Genomic DNA, 18,276 nt, shown 5'->3' with positions numbered 1-18,276 from the left:
TTGTCATTTGCAGAGCGTGAATGGGAAAGTCGATGCTCTTCATCATCTGGTCCTGATTTAGGGGGTTCTTAACAAAAAACAAAATGTGGAGAGGAGGGGGAAAAAGTTGGTCTAGTTATTTTTATGAAAGTATTTTTGGGAGCAGGGTGGCATGAACTCTTTGGCCCTCGGGAGCCATGTGATTTAAACGACCTCTGAACTTGGGCTGGAGGCGGTGTCCCAAGGGGCTGCCCTAGTGGAGCAGTAGGGTGAGATGCAGGAGTGATGGGTTATGATGGATGAGTCGGTGCTCTCAGTGGAAAGTTTGGGCTTCGCATATCCCGGGGAACAAAAAAAATGGCCGGGGCAAGGTTCTGCGATGTGTGCCACTGCCTTTTTAATCATATATTTGAATTAGTTTCCTTAATTAGTGTGGGTTACTTTTAATATTTGTAAGATTTTCTTGGTACGAAGTCGTAGCATAAGTGGTTAGTGCACTACATTATGAATCTGCCAGCCTGACTGATTCCCAGCCACATCTAGCCATTCAATGAGTGTTTGCCATTGACATGTTCATTTTATAATAACATTATTTTTTCCCATCAGGAGTTAATGCTTATATTAGTGGTGATGGACATTGAGGTGCTCTTTCACGAACTAAGCACTCACTAAATCCTGAATGATAATGGTGATACTAATTGAGGAGAGACTAAATTGAACAAAAATTGCACCATGCAGTTTGAAGTATTCAATGTAAGTACTTTTTACCACTCGAGTATCCATTTGAGACATGTATATTATTCAAGGGAGAAGCACTATCCAGGGAACAGGAAAGGGAACAAAATTAACAAGGATTGATTTTTGTATAAATTACCAATTTTTTTACGACTCCTTATACTGTATACAAGCATTAAAATACATTTACAAAACACGGTAGGACAATATTTTTGTGCAAACATTCGGGGGACCCATTTGAGTAATGATTGTCCTTGTTTCTTCACGGTTGGTTGCTGATGGCAATGTTAACACATTCTACCGTTTGAATGATACCTCAAAAAAATTCAGATACTGCATTACCATCGTGAGAATGATTAAATTCACCACCAGTCAACTCATCTTTTTAATTCATTGCTCTTACAATGGATAAAAAAATATTTGGATAGATCTATCTCATTCATGTGTCACGTTTATGATATTTCTTTTTCATCCTAGCGAATCAAAAGCAATGCCCAGGGCATTTAATTTTGATCATAAGAGGACGACTTTTTTTTAATGAGCCGTAATCTGTCACTGGGCATGCCCCAAGGGCATCCATCCCAAGCCACTTACCGCTGACAAGGTTACAATCATGACATCGCGTTGTCTCTCCGAGTTGAGTTTGGCCGTGACGCTAAGTGTGCTCATTTTTCACAGCTGTCGATGGGTTTGCTCCTGTGGGAGTGTCTAACGAGGACCCGTCCGTCTGCCGGCGTCAAGATGATGGAACTTCCGTTTAGCCGCAAGGGCTGTCAAAATATTTACGATTTGACCTGAACTCATTGCTTCATAAGCAAAGATGTCTTGAGAAATAAATGATTGTTTTTGCATATGACGTCGCGACCGGGCAGACTGGCGAGGGAGCTCTCGAGGGGAAAAGGCGACCGATTGAGACTGACGCCAACTCGTGTGTGTACACGCAGTCGGGCTCTGAGGGCTTGAGCGGCTAATTAACTCTGGGTTGGTAGTGATTGAAGAGATTTTGGAGTGGAGGAGGGGTGGGTGAGCGGCGTGTTTAGCAATGTCTCATCCCCACGGTAATTTGCAATGGTGACTCGTGAGCCATTGGTGAAAATTTGACATTTCTCATAGCAGTGGCCAGTTTATTGATAGCAACAAGTACTCTTTACTCTTAGCAGAGCAATATTGGAACATTGATAATTATTAATAATCGTAATAGCACTGAGAATGCTATTAATGCATTGCACGCTTGGCATTTGTGTTGTCCTTTGAGAAGTGTGGAAGAAACGTTACAAAAACACGTATGGTAATATAGTTAAGAAATAATGTGTTATTCTTTGCTGAATTCTGCTTTAATGGTTTTAATTTTTTAAAATAAATCTGTTGGAAACCATCCCCCAACTTTTTTCTTGGCTCCTTCCCCTGGCCCTTTCTCTTCTTCTCCGTGGGTTAGAGACATTGGTCCAAGGCGGCGCCAGCCGTAGACGATCGCGCGGGCAGGGCGGCAGTACCCACGGCACTTCCTACGCCCCCTAACCTAAATAAAGTGCACAATAACAGCCATTGTATACAACGCATTACTCACGCTTGACATCGCCATAATGTATGCGTGTAAGAAAACAAATTAATCAAAAAGTCGAGTGGTAAAATAATACTTATATATTTAAAAAAGCAGAGTTTTTTTTTTAATGGCTACACACGGCCCCCACACGTTTACGTCTGATCCACGGCACCTAGCAGCACGGACGAGCATTTAAGCCAGACGTTTTTGATTTTATTACTGAACCGTTTTGCTTTTAATTGACATTCGTGCACTAAAGTTACCGCACCTGTAAACATAACTCCTTTCTTCACGCAAGTGCCACGGGGTGATCGGGTACGCTACACTTGCATACGCAGGTGTGTTTATAAGGGGGCAGTACAAATATTTTTGAATGGTATATATTCTCCCGTTTGCCAAAAGTCTCTCCCACTTGATTCCTCTGAGCTGGGATAAACTGTTAAGTGCAGGATTAAATTAATGTTACAATATTATTTTGTTGGGTCCGGTTATGACCAGTAAAGTTGTTGCACATTGTGACCTATATCGCCCGGGGTTTAGACTTGGATCTCAATTGTGTTGGTTCAGTGCTGAGCCTCCTGCCTCTACACTTGAATTCGGGAAGCTATTTTCATGTTCACGCTTTTGAAGTAGTGCGCTCCAGGGATGGTGTTGTGTGTGGTGCCATGTGCGGTTGAAATGCTATTGGGGGGGAATGGATATGCGCTGCCCTAATTCTGGTATTACGACAGATGGCAGTCAGGGTTGCTGACGATATTGACATGATTAGAAGCAATGCGTATGTGGACATTGGCAGTGCTGTACAAAATATTCTGCAGAGCATTGGGAAAAAAATATATATTTTTCCAACTGGTCGCTGCGTGCACACCTTGCACAAGTAAAAATTAAAGATGGCCCACACTGTCTGCGGCCACCCGAACCAAACAGTGGACCATTCCCACGAACAAGTTCATGCTACGCCTGGCCTATAGCGGGGGCTATACAGTATTAGTCGTGCAATTCCCGAAGCTATCACATTGCTCAAAAACTTAAACCTAGACTGTAATTTACACCGACTTGCCATATGTTAGAAGATGAAGTGATGTTTATTGTTTAAAAAAATCTTTGTTTACATTTTCCTCTATTGTACTCTGTTATTTTTTTTAAGTAAAATTTTCATGGCATGAGACGACCAAAGCAATCGGATCTCTTGCAGAGCAGTGCATCCCTTCATTTGATAGAATGGCTTGCAGAAATGGATATCACAGAACTACCACTGAGATGCCTTTAATTGACCTCTGGTCCACACGTTAGAGGGCAGCACTTTGGCACACACTTTGCCACGTAAGAGTAATGATTCTCGCATCACAGTGAAACCGATATTTAATTATCAGCTAGAATTTAGAACCAAATTTAACTTGTTTTGTTTGTCATTGGTGAACGGGCTGAGGCTATCAACTCACTGCACATGAAAAACCCGGTTTAATTACAGGCAGTTGCCTTGACGTGATTCTAGGGGGGGGGGGGTCTTGTTGGTGCCAACTCACCGCACTGACCTCTCAGCCACCGGGCCTCGATTAGGACAATGATCATTAATTATGACGATGATTTTTTTTCCTTGTGCTGTAGCGGAGAAGTTTCTGGAGAGTGTCGAGGGGAACCAGAACTATCCGCTGCTACTTCTAACGTTGCTGGAGAAGTCACAAGACAGCGTGATCCGAGTGTGCGCCGCCGTCACCTTCAAGAACTACGTCAAGCGCAACTGGAGGATTGTACGGGAAGCACCGTGGACAGACCATGTCAAATTCTGATCTTATTGGAGAGACTAACAGTCATGCCTAAGTTTAAACTTAGCCTTAACGCATGCACATGTGCAGCCCTTTTGTATAAAATGATTATGGAGCTGTTATAGATGATGGTGAAGAAGGTCATTTTGTTGATAATAATAGTACACCAATTCTAACACACTCTGTGGTTCAAAACTCACCAGACAGAAAATGTATGAAGGCTGGAAATAAAATGGGAGTAATGTAGCAAAATAGAGATTGGTCCTCCTGACATCTTCCCATCATACCTTGCGTGCCAAATTACATAACCGTACTGCATGTAAAATGCACAGAGGCTTATTTTAGATGAACTTAAAATAAATATGCCCACGATTTTGACTTAAGTTGGCAGTCTTAACACAAAGGCTGAGGACAATTTACTCGGTGATGGGAGAGCCATTCCAATGGGCGCAATTGTGCTCATTAGTTGTCAGGAATCACCATGTCGCGTGTAGTATTACTCTTATTGAAATTAATTGTTTTGATGGCGGCGGCGGCGATGGTAGCGAAGATCACAATGTTGATGGCGACAGACGAATGGAACAAATGCCAATACCCGGGTGTGAACGATGGTGCTGAAGCTGTGCGCACACATGTGCTTCTGTGAACCCAGGTGGAGGATGAGCCCAACCGCATCAGCGAGAGCGACCGCACGGCCATCAAAGCCAACATCGTCAATCTCATGCTCAGCAGCCCCGAGCAGATGCAGAAGCAGGTGAGAGCTGCATCCATGGTGTGCCCTCGAGTCTTCTTCGCCATACCCTCGGCACTTTTTGAGGGTACGGTAAACAAGAAGGAAGGTAAAGGGGCCGATTGAGATTAAAACAAGAAATAAAAGTCGCACATAGGCACAGGTTCTGTATTGCTTTGCAAACATACCATTGCCCTCAGAATTGTTGACAAGGCTATAATGAGCCACACAATGAGATGATATCACACATGTGGCACATGACATCGACTCGACAAAGCTTAGCTCTTGAGCACTGGTTTTGGGCAACACTTTGATCAATGTCACTGATTTTTTTTAAATAAGGTAAATCCCTATTAGCAACACAACCTTATGATTTCTAGTGATCACCCTCAAATGTATTCACACTTTCAACCTTAGTTGCAAGATAAAAAAAACATAATGAAGGAATGCCTACAAAAAAAGGACTTTACAAAACATAGATGGCATTAATACCCATTTAGGATAGTGAGCGCACTGACAATGGCCAACAGAGTTATTGTGGCTGCAGGAACAAACCACCTCGAGTGTGCAGGCTTTATCGTGAAGGCGTTACATTGCCTGCTTCTATGACCAAATCACTCTCGGCACCTGAAAAGGGTTGAGCCTAGAGAGTGCTTGGATGGGCCAACACCATGCACAGCAGGTTGTTATTGGCTATAGTGTATGTATGTATGTTGAACTTCTTTCGCACCGTATGTAGCCAACCGTGCTAACCGGAGGTGCAGCTATAGACTGCGGGCTGCATGGCGGAGAGCAGAGGGTAGTGTAGCAAATTCTGTCACTCTACTTCCGTGCTCCCACATCGATGCTCCCCACCTTTGCCAACCTTCACTGACCAGCCTGCTGAAGTATAATCAAATAACCCCGACAACCCACGTGGCGTGGTGAGGCCCTCTTGGATTGACGAAAAAACTGTACAGGTACATGCGTGTGATATTCCTACTTTTGTCGTATTTGGACCTCCTGGAAGAAGTGTGCCGTTAAATGTAAGTGCACGCATGGGGGTGGCGCGTGCCTGGTAATCCAGCACTGCAAGCGAGGATTGGTTGATTGCACAAATGTTGCAAAACTCTACCTTCCCGTGGGCGTTGAGATGCCATACCCTGGCTCGCCAGGAGAATACATGTCGAGCAATCACGTGGACTCTCGCACGCAAGTGTTTTCCCCGGGTGCTTGGGTATTCCCCGTCATGTAAACACGCATTAATTGGCCGATAATCCCTAAATATAGAGGACGATAGAGCTTGGGCAAATGTTGCCGCTGGCTATTGCGTGGCTGCCTTCCTACTTCTGTGGTTCCCTTCGCCTCTGAGTTTTTCTCTGTTTGAGAGTGAGTGATTACGGTGCGTGTGATAATTAAATGTATTATTTTTAAGAAGACTGCTACGATCAAACTGCAGCTCATTTGTTGGGACGTGGGTTGGGACCGGGGAAGTTTTAAGGAAAGAGAAGTAAAGGCGTTTCCCGCCCCCACCCCCCCCTTCCCTAAGGAGCGTGGCGGCTGGGATTTAAGTAACCTTGAATGATATGGACCGTCGTGGGATTTGGAAAGCGGCCCGCACGCGCACGGGAAAACCTACACCGGTTGCGTGGCGGCCCCGACACCGGCTAACGCATGGCTGAATTACGGCGGTGATTTGTTTTATTAAAAAAAAACGCCAGGCCATGAAATCGGAGTGTCGCGTGAAGAGTAGCGGGGGCGGAGGAGGAGAGGTGCCGAAACAGGCGAGCGCTTGTGGAACAAGCCGCACTCGGCTGCGGCAAACCGCTGATTTTGCAGTGCACTACAGTTCAGCGGACTGGCGGTATTTTTGAACACGCTCGAGTTTACTTTAGCCGAGAGCGAGCGGCGTGTCAGTCGCGGTAGAATTTTTCTATTGTGTCCACATTTAGCATTGCCTCGTGCCAACAGAAATACAACCATCGGGCAGCTTGATTGGAATTCCTACTGTCATCAAAATGTGGCAGGGGTTTTTTGCGTGTGCGCTGCATAAAACGTGCATTTGTATTGTCGAAAATGTGCATCCTGTGACATAAAAAATGGCCATCGGGGGGCGAAGGCTATAAACGGACGCCGAGCTCAACTTATAAATGATCGTTTTGCACTCATCGGCAGGGTGAATGGTTTGGGTAGGCTCTCAAAAAAAAATGACCGAGCTGTCCAGATTGACACCACTGATGGGTGGTGTGCAAGTGCTGTCAGGCCTTGTGGAAGGCGTCGTTTGACGGGGAGGAAACTAGTAGTGCTTCTGAGAAAAGGCCTGCAGGACTGTCGTGTTTTATTACAGAGATTGGTCAGTTTTTTTTTATTTTAGGGCGATTTTTTTTCTCTTTTCCCCTCCCTGTCCTTCTTACCTTCTTGTAAAGGAATAAGGAATAGGTGTTGGCACGCACTTCAAACTCACAACGTGTTATTCTGTTAATGGAAAAGTTGTGCTGGGTTAATGAAGTTAGTGTTTTGATTTAATTATGCTCAGGAATGTTATACTTACAGACCCTAAGGAATTGGTTACCTCTATATGTGTACCCGTGTGACAGGCTGGTGTTTTGGAATTTGATTAGCAATTTGATTTTATCAGGAGTCTTACTGACATTTTCATAATAGTTTAAAATGACTAACTTAAATTGGTGTATTAAGCCAGATTGGTTAATTAGATAGTATTTCAGTGCAGTATGTGCATGCCAAATTAAAACCCTTAACATTGCCTGCTTCTTAGCAGTCTAGTGATGCATTCGACTGCTAGATCTATGTGCAAAGAATGGATTTTTTACAGTTTGCACTCGCAAGGGCCGCACATTTATGCGGGATACATGGCCGGGGTGGAGGCGTGACGTCACCACCACGCGCTTGCCTGCCCGCATGCCAACCAGCCAGCCAGCAAGCAAACCTTTTAAAAATAATATAATATATTTCGATTTAAAGCTTTCGTGACTGCAGGGATTCATATTATTGGTTCTTTCGGTAAAGTCGCGTAGAAGGGAAATAATAAAAATAAATAATAAAATTCTCACGACGTTTCGATTGCAACACAAGCAATCATCATCAAGTGAAAACCACAGCAAGAAAATTTGAAAAAAAAGTGGTTTTCACACCTGATGATGATTGCTTGTGTTGCAATCGAAACGTCGTGAGAATTTTAAGATTTTATTTAAATGTTATTATTTCCCTTCTACGTGACTTTACCGAAAGAACGAATAATATAATATGATATGTTGTATGTAATGGGTTAATGTTACCCCTGGAGCCACTCGAGGCACTACCGTTCACCACAATATTGAAAAAATATATATATTTTTGAATTAAACCACAATTACAAGTTCTGATAATTCTTAGAATTGCCAGGAGGGAAAATCATTAATATCCACTTTATTCAAATTAACTAAAATGTTCAACTACATCTGCCAATCTTGTGCGGTGGAGCGATTACCACTTGTTGCAGTCATGTGACTAAAAGCGGCGTCCCTGGTTATTACCGTCGGGTGTATTGGAAAAGTAGGTGCCTTCTTTGCAGTGTGACGTTATGAAGATCCATTTAAGTCATTCATAGGAGTTGGCCATTGTCTGCCAGTATCATGGTCCAAATTTTGCCAAATAAAAAAAACTACCTGCAAACTACTCAATTGGAAATATATATATAGCAATAACCACCCTTTTACGGACGAGTTTAGCAAGGCTTCCATGGGTAAACAAGTGTAATCATAAACTTGTTTAAATTCAGGAAAACACAATATACGTGGCTTTTGTTAGTACTTTATGTGCAAACGTCTGCAAATGCACGAGTGTATTTGCAGACATGCGAGTATTGGGAGTTGCGGTGCGCGCACATATGCATGCGCGTTTCCGTTTTTAGTCCGCATGTTGAGAATTAATGATCCAGCCCAGGTTTTACCTGAACCCTTGCGCCAGGTGTGTCCAGTACAGCAAGTTGAGTGATGGATGGCTTTCCGTGTAAGCCGCGTTTTAATATATTGGCCACCCCTAACGTGGCCATTCCTGTCCACTTTGCACCCACATGCACTCATGAATGCCCAGCCTCTGTGTGTGGGTTTATATTCACATGGGAGTGGCCCTGTGTGTGTTTTAGCCACGCGTGTGTGTGTTCCTATCACCTGTGATTTGTGTGTTTACAGCAATTTTTGGGGGGAAAAAATCCACATTGAAAATATGGAACTTGGATTGTATTTTGCATTCCTATCTTGATTGCAATTTTTTTTTACATTCCAATGATGGTCATAGTTCACGCTTTTACTAAATATTTTATTGGATGGAGCAATAGCAAAGTGGTTAGTTTCTTGTGCTGTCTATCCAGCGACCTGAGTTTCATTCCTAGTCATGGCTAAGCTAACATCAGGTGAGGATGACATCTGAATCAGTCATGTGGCTCCCTATTTACCAACCCACACTGACCAGCGTGGTGAAGTATGCTAAACCAAAAAACTCCTTTGACTGACACGGCCTGGGGAAGCCTGCATCCATCAGTGGATTCAGAAAGCGCCGTTCAATTATTATTACATTATAACACATTTTAATGGCAAAGTGTGCATTGGTCCACGTGTATGTGTGTTTTATATTGGCAAAGAGCGGTAATACAACAGTTTGCACACTGCGCTACGCACCCGGTGGCCCGAGTTCGATTCCCGGTCACGGCCAACACCAATGACGATTATCTGAACTGGTTCCTGGCCTCCCCTAGGTCGACTCGGCCACTAATGATTACCTGGTGCGGTGTGTAAATATCGCCGCTGAGGAGACAAAGGTGGCTGGGCGTGGTGCTAACTTCCCACCCACTTGTGTGCCGTGCCAGTCTTCAATAGGTGCCGGCTAACAGCACTTGTCCCATCAGTCAGTTAAGGGAATCTTTGTCGTTTATGTTGGCAGCTGAGCGATGCCATCAGTATCATCGGACGTGAGGACTTCCCGCAAAAGTGGCCTGAGCTGCTATCGGAGATGGTGGCGCGCTTCCACAGCGGCGATTTTCACGTCATCAACGGGGTCCTGCGCACCGCACATTCTCTCTTCAAGAGGTACCCACCCCCCACATGATAAATAACGGATCCATTTAACAATTAAGTACCGTGTTTTCCGGATTAAGAGAACGCTCCAGAAGTTAGACACACATCAAAACCTGTGGCTGATGTGAATAAAGTGACGTAGATTTGTACTTGCACGCACACACACACCTTAAGGATTATAAAACGCACCCCCAATTTGGTTAATTAAAATATCTGTAAAAAATTATCTACATTTTAGAGAATACGGTATTTCTTCAATTGATTACAATGTGCAAACTGAAATTGGATGTTAAGTTTCTACGCATTTGAAATTCTTCTATTGTACTTCACTTCGATGTCTATGCTCTCCACCAATCTGCACTGACCGGTGTCATGAAATGTAGTCAAATAATCCCCGAGACCTCGGTGATATGTGGTGGCCCTCATCAAGTAATGGATTGATGAAGGGTTGTGTACCTGTAGGAATTGTGAAAAAATAACTCGTTGCATTTCATCCATCTGCATAAATTGCACTGTGTCTCATTAGAAAAACAGTCACAGTATAAATTGTCCAGCGACTAATTCGCGTGTGTCTCCAATTTCTCACTTTGGGCACCATGGTGGCGAGATGTTAACTACCTCGCCTGATATAAAAAAGGTCGTGGGTTCGATGCAGACCCTGACGCCTGTATATTTAGAGTTTGCATGTTCTCGCTATGGTCGTGTGGATTTTTCTCCGAGACCTCCGGTTTTTCCCTTCACATATAGAATCAACATCACGCGTTTAAGAGTATTTGGCTGCTATAAATTTCCACGTGATAATATGCCACGTCGTTGAGCTATCATTTGTGGCCAGGTCGCTTCTTGAAAAAGAGCTGAATAGCTCGGTGGGCCTTACTTGGTGAAATAAAAATAGATAGTTGATGTGTGATGGTGGTGCTGATGCTGCTGGACTTTAGGTATCGACATGAATTCAAGTCCAACGAGCTGTGGTCCGAGATCAAGCTCGTGCTCGACACCTTTGCGGCGCCGCTCACGGAGTTGTTCAAGGTGGGGACCTTCTTCACCGTCGCCATTCTCACCGCGTTGCTGCGGTTTCCACTATGGACGCCCCCCCACCTTTGTTTTCGTGCAGACGCGATCATCGCGTGCATTACCCCTCGTGTGTTCTCTGGTCGTTCACTCGCACGTACCCATTGGTTCACGGTGAGCTTCGCGTTGTCAATGAGTATCTGGTGAAATTAGTCCAGAATTCGAGCTGAAGTGAAACCTGTAACTACACACGCAGTCGGGAAAACTGGTGGGGTCATAATTAGTGCACCCCGCTGTGATCGCAGTAACCTCATTTTGATTACCAACGACAGGCAACATCAGTATGACGTTGGCCTTAATTGGTTGCTCGCTAACAGCACTTGGCCAGAATGACCTGTTAAAAGCTATACTTTGCGATCTTTGTCTTCCTCCACACATAATATGAAATAATGGTGCAATAGTTCAAGCACTGCTATGATGCTGGCCGTCGGGGTTGGATATCTTGTTTGGGTAACGGAAGAGGCAAAGTGGTATCTCTGAACCTTTCCTTGGCCTTCCATAGGCCCACTCAGATCTTGATTATCTTGTGCAGTGTTTAAATGTCAGCACTAGGGGGAGACAAAAGATTGTCTCACCACCTCTTTAAGTATCGTGCCACCTCTAACCCTTTGCAATTCCGAGACGTTTACAAGTTGCAGGGGGGTCCCATTCACCACTGAATCTCAGAACGCACAAGCGGTTTCGCGTACATTTTTATTTAGAGAGGTAGAGCACTGTTGTTTTTAAAGATATTGCTCACCGCAGAGAATTGTAGCACCACGATCGCACTCTGACAGCTGGCGACAAAGTGTGCCACGCCTTCCCACATGGTCTTGTGGGAGCCTCGGTACTGTTAAGGTTATTTTACGTACGAGTGCGTCATCGGAACAGAATCGGAAGAATAACTGATGACATAGACGTACGTCATCGGAATGGGAAAGGGTTAATGGGTGCTTGTAAATATAAACAAAACTAAAAATGTATTTTATTTTACCAGGGAAGGCACATTGAGCTATATAGCTCTTTTTCAGAAGCGACCTGGCCACAAATGATAGCTCAATGAAGTGGCTTACGTGGAAATTTATAGCAGCCAAATACTCTAAACGCATGTTTCTAAATATGGAGGGAAAAACCGGAGGACCCAGAGAAAAATCCACGCGATCACGGAGAGAACATCCAATTCCAAATATACAAGTGTCACGGTCGGGATTAAAACCGCAAACCTGTATACCAGGTGAGGTAGTTAATATCTCGCCACCGTGGCATCTCTTGCTCCGGCGGAATATAAGGCGAGACAGGTGTGTGTGTCTATTGTTGTGTAACACGTGTTTTGCGTGCAGGCCACCATAGAGCTATGCAAGACGCACGCTGCCGATGTGCACGCACTGCGTGTGCTCTTCAGCTCACTCATCCTCATCGCCAAGCTCTTCTACAGCCTCAACTTCCAGGTGCCCTCTTCCCTGCCCTCTTCCTTGCTCCCTCTCCCTTCCTGAGGCCGTGGCTTCAAGTATGAAGTGGCCACTGCTGTAAATTGCAATCTCGTTGGTTGCGAGTTCAGCTACCGTTAGGGGCCCTTTGTTAGTCGTTGCTTTTTCACTTGCCTGTGACTGCACAATGTGTTTGATTTCGTCAGATCATGGACGCTAAGCAGTGTTGAGCCTGGATAGCTCTTCGATGGACAACCACCATGCATAACAGATGCTGTAGGCTGCGGGGCTACGATGAAGGCAGCATAGCCAAAAATCCATTGTACTTTAATACTGGTAGGAACCTCCTGGTTACACCAGCCCACAGGGGCTATTGTGTCCGTCCGTCGTGCATCCAAAAATGGGAGGGGTGGGGCTGGGTGGAGAGGGGAGGGTGGGGCTGGGTGTGGGGTGGGAGGGGTGTAGCTGGTTGGGGAGGGGCTGGTCACCCCGTGGTGCCCTTATGAAACTCAACGTTTAACCTACTCACGCCGGCTTGTGCCCGCCCTCACAGTCGGCCATATTTGCGGAATACACCACGCCGCCGTTGACCCTGGCCATTGACCGAGCAACCCAACGTTCCTACCAGCTCCCTCCGCAGGAATGTGTTAATATGGAGCTACGTCTATGCTGCCTGCCTTCACGAAGCTGCTCTGACCAGCGTCAATTAACCCTTATGATTGACATTGCACGAGGAGGTCCTCGTCCACCAGTGGCTGTACACGTACATGCCTTTTCACGTGCATGTTATAACAAAAATATCTCTGTGCCCACAGGATTTCCCAGAGTTCTTTGAAGACAACATGGCCACGTGGATGACGAACTTCCACAGCCTTCTCACAATTGACAACAAGCTTCTGCAAACCGACGTGAGACGTCCTTTCCCCTCTTCTCTCGCCATGAATGATTCTTTGTGAGATTGCGCTATTTATGGTCAATTGTTGTCATGACAAAATCCTGCAAGTAATTTAACATTTTATTTGATTAACTTTATTCTACTTCTCTCTTGCTTATTTTGAAAAGGAGGCTTCAGATTATCCTCTCTTACAGAGTAAATAAGGTCTCGGTATTTTGTTCACGTACCATTGGTCGCACGGCCTTCTGGCAGTGCATCTTTATCAGCAGCATTGGTTCCATCCAAGCAAACTGCACCCGTTGATGATTTTGTCTCGTCAGCAGTCAGGTTTGTTTGCTCCAATGTTTGTGAGCTGTCCAATGTTTATGCAAAATCTACAATACCTTTCACAAAGTAACCATAAAGCGCTGTTGTAGGGAATGTTAATTACAAAATAAATAACACCATATTTATTGTTCATGTTTAATCGGCGTTTGTCTGCTTACACAGAGGCACTTGTGTTTATGTTGGCTGGCACACAAGATTGTACGCATGGGTCTTTTTGCTGATGTATGGACATATGATTGCAAACGCTTTTGCTTACAATGTATCCACGGGCGTTTGTGTAAGTATGTGTAAAGTACGTGGGGAGTGCTGGTCCAGTGGTAAGCTCGCCCGCCCACGTGTGACAGGACGATGAGGAAGCCGGTCTCCTGGAGCTGCTCAAGTCGCAGATCTGTGACAACGTGGCACTGTACGCGCAGAAGTACGATGAGGAGTTTCAGCCGTACTTGCCGCAGTTTGTCACCGCCATCTGGAACCTGCTCATCACCACGGGGCCCGGCGTCAAATACGACCTGGTTCGAGCACGCCACGCACACACAGTTTAGAGCTACGGATGTGAGATGCCAATTTTACTCTTTTTTTTTCCCCCAACATTTAGGGGGGGTCTCTAAAAATCCTCATTATATGCAGGGAGTTCAGTTGGTTTTCCTTCCCCTGCACCTCTGATGAGCACGGTTGGTTACGTATGGTACGAAAGAAGTTCAACATACCCAGTTCAACATGCATACACACTACTGAAGCTGCTGGTGCTGCTGCTGTTGCCGCATGCTAAGGAGCGAGCATGACTGCGTGCACCCTCCAGCTGGTGAGCAATGCCATCCAGTTCCTGGCATCGGTGTGCGAGCGGCCGCACTACAAGCACCTGTTTGAGGATCAGGCCACCCTTACCAGCATCTGTGAGAAGGTCATCGTGCCCAACATGGAGTTCAGAGGTGAGAGCACCCCCCCCCCATCCCCCCCCCCCCCACCGCGTTGTGTAGCGATCAATTATCGCAGTCAAGAGGCCATCGCAGCCAGTACCACCCCCTGCCATCGATTCCTTCCTTCATTGCAGGTGGTTTCATCCAAAGTGGTTGACTACAGGGTTGAGGGGACCCTGAGTAGAGTACAACTATCATAGGCAGATGAGCCTCCAGTAGGGCCATCGGCACTCAGAACAAGGTAGCTGGGACCCTTGGGTAATCATAGCAATCGAAAAGGTTGATTAGACTGCAGTTGGTCAATAGCATCCACAACTACTGGGAATGGAGTAGCTCTGCTTAGTATTGTACAAGCTACCAATTTCTGCAGCACAATCAATACTAGGGGGCAGCTTTGATGATGCTTTTTTATAACGTACGAGACCGAGTGATGGGCGGTAGCGCATTTATATGGATGCATGTTCAACTTCTTTTGTACCGTACGTAGCCACCCGTGCTGATTGGAGTTGTAGGAAAGAACAACAAACTAAACACAAAGCAGTTTTTGGTATTATGTTAAATTAAGACAGTGCAGCATGAGGAATAATAGGCCTCGTTCCTGACTAGCCGACAACTCCCCCCCCCCCCCCCCCCCCCAACAAAATGAAATGAATGTTTTAAGAACTAAAAAATGCTACAACGAAATCTTCTTGCGATGTCGTTGCTTAGCTGCAGACGAAGAGGCTTTCGAGGACAACCCTGAGGAGTACATCCGGCGGGACATCGAGGGCTCTGGTGAGCAACCGCTCTGCAGAAGCGGCTCATCTTTACACTCAAGAGCACATCCTATGCTCAAGGGTGCTGCAGGAATATGTTGTGAGCAGCAGAGGGCACTGCAGCAAAATCCATTGCTGTACTGCACACTTGTACTGTCTGTCCACCTTCATCAACCCGTGATGACCAGTGTGGTCAAATATAACGGCATTGGAGATGCCTTCATCCAACAGTGCGTTGATAAACGGCTGGACTATTATGACTAATACTATGCCTATTATGGGTGCACGATGCAGGTATTTAAATACCAGCTGTAAGTTAGTATCCTTTATTTAACCAGTAGATTAAATATAGACCCGTTGAGAAACAAAACATTGCCTCTTTTGTAAGGGCAATCTGGGTTAAATTGACTAGTGGTTGCGCTGGTCCCACCACTCGCCTACACCACTGGCTGTAGCAGGCTAGGACAAACAACCGCTCTTGCATCGAAGAGCCGCGATCTCGCTTTGGAAGGGATTGAGAAACTCAAGGGGGGGGGGGGCTTTGTCTCGACGCCAGACGTGGACACGCGGCGCCGCGCTGCCTGCGACCTGGTGCGGGGGCTTTGCCGCTTCTTCGAAGGGCCAGTCACCGAGATCTTCTCGGTGTACGTGCACTCGATGCTGTCGCAGTACGCCAAGGACCCGGCCGCCCACTGGAAGCACAAAGACGCCGCCATCTACCTCGTAACCTCGCTTGCCTCCAAGGCGCAGACGCAGAAGGTGAGCGCTGCCCTTGTGACAGTTTTTCGGCGATGCGGTGAATTGTTACGCTTCCAGTAATTTTGGTACATTTGGTATTCTCGCCGTTCTCGAAGCACACAGCTGTAACAAAGGTGCAGCGTTTCGCAGACGAATTTCGTCTGCCAGCAGGGTTACTCTGTGGGTTTTGCCCAACTGGGTAATTCGTGGGTCTCTTTTTGTCAAATTTGGTACAATTTTGACCGTGACACCAGCACACGTGGCCTAACGTCTCGGGATTTTGAACGTCGACTGTGTGAAGCAGACAGCGCGTCCCAGTCACGTGGCTTGAGCAACAAACCCCTGCAACAAGCAGCTACCGATGGGCAATTTCAGGTTGCGATTCGGGAATCAATTACATTTTTTCTTTCAGTGTTTTCTGAATGACCGTTTTTTCGTACCATCATATTTGCATGTACTTTGAATATGCTTACGACCAAATCACTTATAATGGGCCCAATCTCGTCAGGTCTCGTAAGCAGTGCAGCAAAAGGCATTGTTACTCCCACGTATATTCTTTCTGTTCTCACCAATCGGTATGGACGAGCATGGTGATGTACGGGAAAATAACCCCCATTAACCTGCGCGGTGTGGGGAAGGTCCCTTTATCCAGTAGTGGATTGAGCAAAGGGCTCTACATGTACTTACTTTGCATACTTTGTAGATCATTCTTAGGTGTAGGATTTGATGAATGTATCATGACCATTGTAGACTTATTTTAATCAATCGATTATTATTTCTTACATACTTGGCGAGCAGCCAATATCGTGTCGAATACTTATTATTTATTGTCGGTTTAGATGAGTTAAAATTTTGTGAATGGAGTGTGAATGAGCAGCTGATATTTGTTATTGATCTGTGGTTGATAATTAGCTTGCTGGTATCGATTTTAAACAATGACCCCATGTTGAACCAGATATTGGTAAGACTGTGGCTTGGTGGGGCTGGTGCTTTCACGACACCATCGGAAAGCGTGACTGTGCATGCTGCGTAATATGCTAAAGCTTATGGGAGGAGGGGGTGGGTTAACGCGATGTATTCGTCTGTGCCCCCCGCCCCCCCGCAGCTTGGAATTACCCAGGCCAATCAACTCGTCAATCTGACAGATTTCTTCGTCAGCCACATACAGACAGATCTGCAGTCTCCCAACGGTAAGGGTGCAGACTGTGCAAAGCAGCTTTCCCTGCCATCGTCCCAATGCGCTTCTTATTTCATTCTATGTGCTTGTATAACCAAGCACCCACAAGCATTGTTTTTAATGACAATTGAGAGCAGGTGTATTATTACTGTACTTTTTGGTTCTTTTGGTAAAGTCACGTAGGTAGAAAAATGAAATAAAACAAAACAGAATATATCACGACGTTTCGATCGCAATGCAAGCGGTCGTCCCCAGGTGGAAAAAATACAATCCACCAGTGGAACTGCTCAGATCGGTTTTTGTTTCTTTCTTTCCAGTAAACCAGTTCCCTGTGTTGAAAGCGGATGCCATCAAATATGTCATGATCTTCCGAAGCCAGGTGCGTGCAACGTCTGTAAGGTTGCTGTTCTTTGGTTTGTGTGTGGGGGTATTTACACATGCGCGCGTGTGTGTGGTACCAGTTTAATTACAATGTTGAATTAGCAATATGATTAATACACGCGCAGTATTAACCGCGTACATTTGGTCCTCGCCGTTCTTATATCATGAGGCTATCATGCAGCAAGTAATTAATTTGAAATGTTGGGTTCTTGTGTTTTATTTGCACAAACCCTATTGTTCATGCATCTATGGCCGTAACTTTGTATTGACACGCATCTGTGTCCAATTCTTTTAGTTGACATAAGTCATTTATAACAGTCAATGGAAACTAGATTCATGTGTGTGTGTACGTATGCCCCCATGTACAGTGTGTGTTTATGCTGTGCTGCAGCTGCCCAAGGAGCATTTGCTGAACGTGCTGCCTCTGCTGGTGAACCACCTGCAGTCTGAGAGCACGGTGGTGCACACTTACGCTGCGCACTCGCTCGAGAGGATCTTCACGCTGCGTGGGCCTGGCAACGCGCTCCTGTAAGTCTTCGCTCGCCATCTGTTTCCCCGTTAACTGCCGGCTGAGTCACTTAAAAGGGAGCGCGGTTTGTGCGCTGTTTTCTCAATGGGGAAGGGGTTCTCCGGTGTGTGTGTATGCCTTTAGCGCTGCACTTATGAACCCGGTGACCCGAGTTTGGTTCCTGCTCACGGCCAACGCCAGAGACGATTATCTAAACCGGTCATGGGACTTCCCTTGGTCGACTCATCCTCAAATGAGTACCTGGTGTGGTGTGTAAACATTGCCACTCGGGAGACA

At 45.7% G+C, this 18,276-nt stretch overlaps 1 protein-coding gene across 2 annotated transcripts in view; it reads left to right on the top strand.

Annotated features, from left to right (window-relative positions):
• CSE1L (chromosome segregation 1 like) overlaps positions 1–18,276 on the top strand; it is a 35,218-nt gene that overhangs the window by 5,313 nt on the left and 11,629 nt on the right. For both annotated transcript variants that reach the window (XM_078867015.1, XM_078867016.1), the window contains exons 3-15: positions 3,866–4,008; positions 4,676–4,777; positions 9,671–9,816; positions 10,743–10,833; positions 12,195–12,302; positions 13,097–13,189; positions 13,848–14,015; positions 14,303–14,432; positions 15,129–15,194; positions 15,732–15,934; positions 17,019–17,103; positions 17,408–17,469; positions 17,863–17,999. In XM_078867015.1, the coding sequence (XP_078723141.1) occupies positions 3,866–4,008; positions 4,676–4,777; positions 9,671–9,816; positions 10,743–10,833; positions 12,195–12,302; positions 13,097–13,189; positions 13,848–14,015; positions 14,303–14,432; positions 15,129–15,194; positions 15,732–15,934; positions 17,019–17,103; positions 17,408–17,469; positions 17,863–17,999 (1,534 nt within the window). The remainder of the gene's footprint in view (positions 1–3,865; positions 4,009–4,675; positions 4,778–9,670; positions 9,817–10,742; positions 10,834–12,194; positions 12,303–13,096; positions 13,190–13,847; positions 14,016–14,302; positions 14,433–15,128; positions 15,195–15,731; positions 15,935–17,018; positions 17,104–17,407; positions 17,470–17,862; positions 18,000–18,276) is intronic.

Source organism: Lampetra fluviatilis, chromosome 23 (assembly GCF_964198595.1).
Source record: "Lampetra fluviatilis chromosome 23, kcLamFluv1.1, whole genome shotgun sequence".
NCBI lineage: Eukaryota > Metazoa > Chordata > Hyperoartia > Petromyzontiformes > Petromyzontidae > Lampetra > Lampetra fluviatilis.
The sequence above is the reverse complement of the archived record's forward strand: the minus strand, read 5'-3'. Positions and strand labels throughout refer to the sequence as shown.